This window comes from Etheostoma spectabile, chromosome 16, assembly GCF_008692095.1.
Source record: "Etheostoma spectabile isolate EspeVRDwgs_2016 chromosome 16, UIUC_Espe_1.0, whole genome shotgun sequence".
Taxonomy (NCBI): Eukaryota; Metazoa; Chordata; class Actinopteri; order Perciformes; family Percidae; genus Etheostoma; species Etheostoma spectabile.
The window spans coordinates 20,259,212-20,265,569 of NC_045748.1; the positions used below are offsets into that span (position 1 = coordinate 20,259,212).

General features: G+C 36.5%; 1 protein-coding gene across 4 annotated transcripts in view; it reads left to right on the top strand.

Annotated features, from left to right (window-relative positions):
- The window catches only part of wdr7 (WD repeat domain 7), a 158,254-nt gene that overhangs the window by 69,080 nt on the left and 82,816 nt on the right, over positions 1-6,358 (top strand). For 3 of the 4 annotated variants that reach the window (XM_032539998.1, XM_032539997.1, XM_032539999.1), the window contains exon 20: positions 4,351-4,497. The exons of the other annotated variant lie outside the window; for it this stretch is intronic. In XM_032539998.1, coding sequence (XP_032395889.1) covers positions 4,351-4,497 — 147 coding nt within the window. The remainder of the gene's footprint in view (positions 1-4,350; positions 4,498-6,358) is intronic. 4 annotated transcript variants of the gene reach the window in all.

The following is a 6,358-nucleotide window of genomic DNA, read 5'->3' on the forward strand; positions in this document are numbered from 1 at the left end:
TCTGTCATCTTTAAGGCCTTTGCTGGCTAGCCACGCAGCCGAATACTTGGATGCATGTGATGGAGCATTGTCCTGCATAAAAACCATGGCCTTCTTGAAGGATAAAGACTTTTTTCTGTACCATTGCTTAAAGAAAGTATCTTTTAAAACCTGACAGTAGTTTTGGAAGTTGATTTTAAGTCCATCTTCAACCCGAAAAGGTCCAACTAGCTCATCCTTAATAATAGCAGCTCATACCAGTACCTCGGCTCCCCCTTGCTGGCGTCTAACTCGAAGTGGAGCTCTGTGCCCATTAGAGATCCAGCCACGGGCCCATCCATCTGGTCCATCAAGAGTCACTCTCATTTCATCAGTCCATAAAACCTTTGAAAAATCTGTCTTCAGATATTTCTTGGCCCAGTCTTGACGTTTCACCTTATGAGTCTTGTTAAGTGGTGGTCGTGTTTCAGCCTTTCTTACCTGGGCCACGTCTCTGAGCACTGAACACCTTGTACTTCTGGACACTCCAGGTAGGTTGCATTTCTGGAATATGGCGGTACTGGAAGTTAATGGGTAACTTTAATTCTTCTCAAGTCTCTAGCATTTAATATGCGTCTTTTTTTCCCCCACACGTTTCTTGCGACCCTGTTGACTATTTGCATCAAAACGCTTGATTGTTTGGTGATCACGTCTTAATATCTTTGCTACTTCGAGAGTGCTGCATCCCTCTGAAAGGCATTTTACAATATTTGACTTTTCAGACCCTGTTAAATCTCTTTTTTTGCCCACTTTGTCTGAGGTAAAGAAGCTTCCTAATAATTATGCACACCTTGATATAGGGTTTGATCACTTTAGGCCACACCCTCCCTCATTAAATAAATACACATCACCTGACAAGCTCTTAAGTTTCTCTAGCTTGGAATTGGAAAATATGCGTAAAAATGACGATAAGGTCAAAAATACTCACTTGTCTAATAATTGTGCACACAGTGTAGAAAACAGGATGCACACTTTTCACTATTTTCTAGTATTTTATAAACAGCAAAATACCTGCAGGTTGATTTTATCAGATTCATATCATGGGGGCGTTTTGACTTCCATATACCATTCATGTCGACATCGAAGTTGTAGTTATGCCTGGGAAACTCAGAAGTACTTAAAGGTAACAAAAAGCTTATTTAATGGGCATAGTAAAAAATACAGTGCTATACTGGCCGTTAGGCACCTTTTGTAGTTGTTTTTGCCAGCATTCTTTAGGCTAAACCAAATTTGACTGGCTTTTTTTAGTGTGTAAATAATCATCTTTCTGTATTAGTGTGAACATGATCATAATTTGAATGCCTCAAGAGGTTAGCTACCTGAGTCATCATGTTAAATACGAATATTAAAGTATCATCTGCATATTAGATAATTTTTCCCATTTCCAGGACAACAAGAAAAAATAGTTAAATTATAAGGGTAAACCAAATGATACGAAAAAAATATATGTTTCACTTCAGAAATACGCAAGTCTTTTTGCAGAAGTCCTTTACAGAGGCAGCACGCACCGGTAGCCTCTTAACGCAATCACAATATGGAATTCATCTCAGCTTAATATAATGACTTTGGAAACACCCAATGACTTTCTTTTGAAGAATTTATTTTGTTTATACAATAAAAATTGTCATATATTACTTCCAAATGGCTTTTTTTAGCAGACCAATCACAGACAATGAACTTGGGATATACTGTATATTATGTGCTTCTGCTCCCGGGCTGGGAAATATTGGGAAAATAAGATTCCCTACTACCTTGCATAGGCTTTGCAGCTAGTCTAGCTGATCTTCAGCTTAAGGTTTTGGGATACAACTTCATTCGTAGTAAAGTCTGAGGATTGTCTTTTAAAACCCCGTGATCATTGTCAAAATATGTTTTTCCAAAGCCAAACTTTTGAGTGTTGTCTCTCTGCCTGGTGAAGCACCTTTTCTCATGTCCATATAGAGCAGCAGACCATTCACACATCACTGAATTAATGACGTAATACTGACATTTAAAGTATTAGCCAGTTTGGCCTCCATTAATAATCAAGCTGGTAAAGAAGCAGCAGACCTGAATATACACTTAACATTCAGTCTTTCAAAAATTATTAGTAAATCTCTCACGAGAAGTTAACAGTTATTATTATTATTATTAATTAAATTTTTTTTTTACAATTTATCAAATCGTACATATTTTTATGATTTGGTTTTGGTGTGTCTTCGAGTTAAAAAAGCTTTGGCCTGTGACTCAACAACAGCATTATTCTCTATACAATATATAAACGTTTAGCAAGGAATTGTTTATGGAGGAAAAACATTAAATGTGAAAGCTTGAATGTACTTAACATACACATGGTTTTGGATATTTGTCCGTGTACTAAGTCATGGTTTAATATTTAATTGCAATACTTTAATCAGAATGAAAGAGAGTCTTGTAATTCATTTTACTGTACAGGTACCATGATTACAATAAATCCATAATTCCTTAGCTTTACCACTTGTGAGGCAGAAATTAGTATTGAAGTATTAAGGGTGATGTTAATCTAATGATGTTACCACTAACATCCAAGCCTTTTCTAGAGGGCACTGTCCTGCAAGGCTCAACTATTGGCCCAGTACCTAAAGTGTATAAGGAATAATATATGGTGACAAAAGAATCCAACCAATGCTGGCAAACTGCTGTTGACTGCCCTCAGCCATCTGCTGTCTATCTTTCTGATTTCTTTCTCACCCCTTCTGTTTCTCTCTTTACACCGTCGTTCACTGCATGGCTTCAGCCTGCTGCCTGTTCTCTAGAAAGAAACCAGTTCCACAAACACACTCTTTCTTTAATATTTCTTCCACTGTACTTTCAGTCAATCTTTGTTTTTGTGTTTGTGCACTTTCACATTAGCATTTTTCTTTTTTTCTTCACCATCAACTGATGTAATGTTGCTCTAATGTTCTCTATGTTGTGTCCTGTTGTGCTACATCATGTGGTTGTTAGACCATTTTATTGACAGTTTATGAATTTGTTATTCTTGCTGCTTAGCTGTCTTTATGTGAACAGTAAGGGTATGTACTGTCAAACACTGCATTGAAATGTTATTAGTTAATTAAATATGTATATATGTTTAAAACATACTCTTCACTACTTAACTCTTTTATTGGCAAATGTCAAGTGTTTGAAACAACGTACTTAATCAAATGCTTTTCTTAGTATAAAGGTTTAATGTTTCTGGCCCTAGCACGAACATCAAATCTATATTCTTATTACAATTTGAACCATGGCATAATAATATTTCACCTGCAGGTAAATTGGTAACACACTTGTTGGTCATCCTTTTTTTAAAATAAGGTTCATATTTCTTTTTCAAATTTTTCCTATTAAATACAGGTTAATAAGATGCTCGTGCCACAGTCTGAAACTTTAATGTTTTAGTCTGCTTTTGTCTGCCTAGGTGTAGTTTATTATCTCCAAACTAACACATTTTTCTAATCTCTCTACGAAGTGCTTGATGGCAAATAACGTGGCATCTTTTTTTTATTGGTGCTACATTTTGACATTGCTTTTTGTATCTTGTCACTTTTATCCACAGGAAGTCTTTATTTGTGCTTTGGGATTATATCGCTGTTTTATGCCTTTTTCCCTTTTTGTTTTGTAATTTTTAGATTATAAAATGTTCTGTTTTGTGGATGTTGTGTTTTATTTGCTAATATTGCTTGAATTATTTTTCCTCGTTTCTTGCTAAAGCTAACTATAGGCGGTCAAAGGGCTCATTATCAAACCCTACTTCCACTATTATTCCTAGGTTATTTGAACTGTAATAATCGATTGCTTATGAGTGCCAACACTAACTGCTATTATTACTATAACACATTACATAATATAGAATAGATAGCTAATATAAGCAGAAGAAATAGATTAGCATAAATCCATTTGCTGTAATCCTTTTATTATCTTTCCAATAAGACTGGTTGGTTTATTTACCATAACTACCACTTTTCTCTATCCTTAATTATAATTTGCCATGTGCAGATAATTAAATTATTTAAAGACTTCACTTTTTAACATTAAAAGAACTTGTTGTGGGTCAATGGCTTGCCAGCTGACTTTGGTCATTTGTGTAAATCAAATTGTAAATGCATTATTTATTTTTTTAACTTATTACTTTCTTTCTTGTGATGGCCTCCGTATTTCTTTCCTTTTGTACATGTGTTTTCATTTCTGTTCTTGTGTGTCCTAAATACTTTTTCTTCTTCCCTGCTGCCTGATTGCTTATCTCCTCTCTCCAGTTTACTATTGTATTTATTTATATCTTCCTAACCTGTTCTTTCCTTCTTTACTATTTCTCTCCTTCTCTTCCTTTGCAAGCTGCTGTAGCTGCCACAGCCAACACCAGCACTGTTACTACTGCTACCACTGCTGGGGCTCCGGGGGCCCCTGGGGTCTTCCCTCAGAGGGCCCCTGGCTCCCCGAGCCCCAGCCCTGCTTCTTATAACATCCCCTCAGTCAACGAAGGTACAGACTGAACTGATGGGTACCGCTTAGGGAAAGTTTTGCAGCCATACTTTTTCAGTTCTTTGGAGAACCTCCCCCCCCCCCCCCCCCCCTCCTTCTTGTTTCTCGTCACCTTGCTTTTCCCTACAGCCAATGTTAGTTTTTCATCTCAGGTGTCTCGGTCCAGTTTTTGCTTTGTCTTTCTTTTGGTCTACCGTTTTTGTCCCTTTATCTGTCTGTCTGTCATAGATTCAGTACACTTTCAATCCAGTCAGTTGAAGAAATTGATAGGTTTAGGTCTCCAAATGTGAATGCTGAAAAACACTTGGCACAGGAACTGGTCAAGTGTTTTTAATGTAATTTCTACCCAACTTGGTCATGTGAAATTAAACCAGTTCTGCAATATTTGCAAGAGCTAGCAGTTTTGCTTAATCCTGACATATTTCTAAAATTAGGGGGGGGGGGGAATTAATGAATGGTAGAACAATTATCAAGCACAAGTAAAACACTTCCTCAATCTTGACCTATTGCCTTTAAGATCTTATGCAAAATGATTTATACCACCTTGTAATTTGCAATTTTGTGGAAATGGTGTGAATTCCATATTTTTATCCAATCTGCTACAGGCCAAGCTATCTACTGCAACAACATTTGGTGAGACTAAAAGCTGTGTCATCTGCAAACAAGTGGAGTTTAGTAATGTTTGTAACTGATGGATTTGGAAGTGCATTGTCCACAGTCCTTTATGCCCTGGTCTGTTGTATTTATTCTGTTGGCAATATTGTGCAATCCTGTTCTGTGTTTTCTGTCTGTCTGAATGTCTGTGTCCTAACGTTTTAGTGTCACTATGCTAACTGTTTGCATGCTTGCTATGTCTACCTGATGGAATGGGGTGTCACTGGGGGGGGAAAACAAATCAAAACAAATTTGTTTTAACTGGGCCAACTTGATTTAGGCTTTTACCATGGAGGTCCATTGCCCTATCCACCTAAACAATGAATGTACTAGTTATCTCAACTGTTTCACCTCTGTGCTTTCTACATGGAAAATAAAGTGCCTTTTTAAAGCTTATACATTTTAGTTTACAATTTTCAGAGACTAAAACATAGATGGTCAGGATTATTTTTCAATTAGTTTTATGCTGAAAACCAACAAGCATGCACACGGGAGTATGAGGCTCATTCTCAGTTGGGGTAAACAGCAATTGTAGCAAATATGTCAAGGTATTATATCATGGTTGTTACTAAAACACTGCCCTGCAGAAACCTCATCCTCATCATCCTCATCATCCTTATTATTATTATTATTATTATTATTATTATTATTATTATCATTAGTAGATACTAACAGGAATGGATGGTAGCAGCAGTAGTTGCAGCAGCTTTAACTCGTTGTTAGCTGTATTAGTTACTGTTAACATTGGCAGTAATAGCTGCTGCTCCAGCAGAAATAGCTGTTGTTAGCAGCAATTGTGGTAAAGTAGATAGCAGTAGTAGTAGTTTTATTTTTTTTCTGCTGTCTTTTTAGATGTAGTTAAAAGCAACTTCTACATTGGTCATTCAATGACCTGGTGACTTCATCCCATCAACTAGGGTTGCAGCAATGTAGTGATAGTGCCTATTTAGTGTATTGAAACTTTAAACACATACTGCCATCAAAAACTGTTTATACTTTCAATTATAATAGTGTTTTTTCAACCCCAAAAATAAAAACTTCAGATTTTATTCCTTTTAAGGGTAATTGTAACTGATTATAATAATAACTAGAAAGGCACTTTCTAGTTATAAAAAAATATCAGACAGAACAGCTTGCAGGATTGTGAGAAAAGCAAGTCAAAATCCACGTTTGACGCACGATCCATCCAGAAAGACCTGGCAGACAC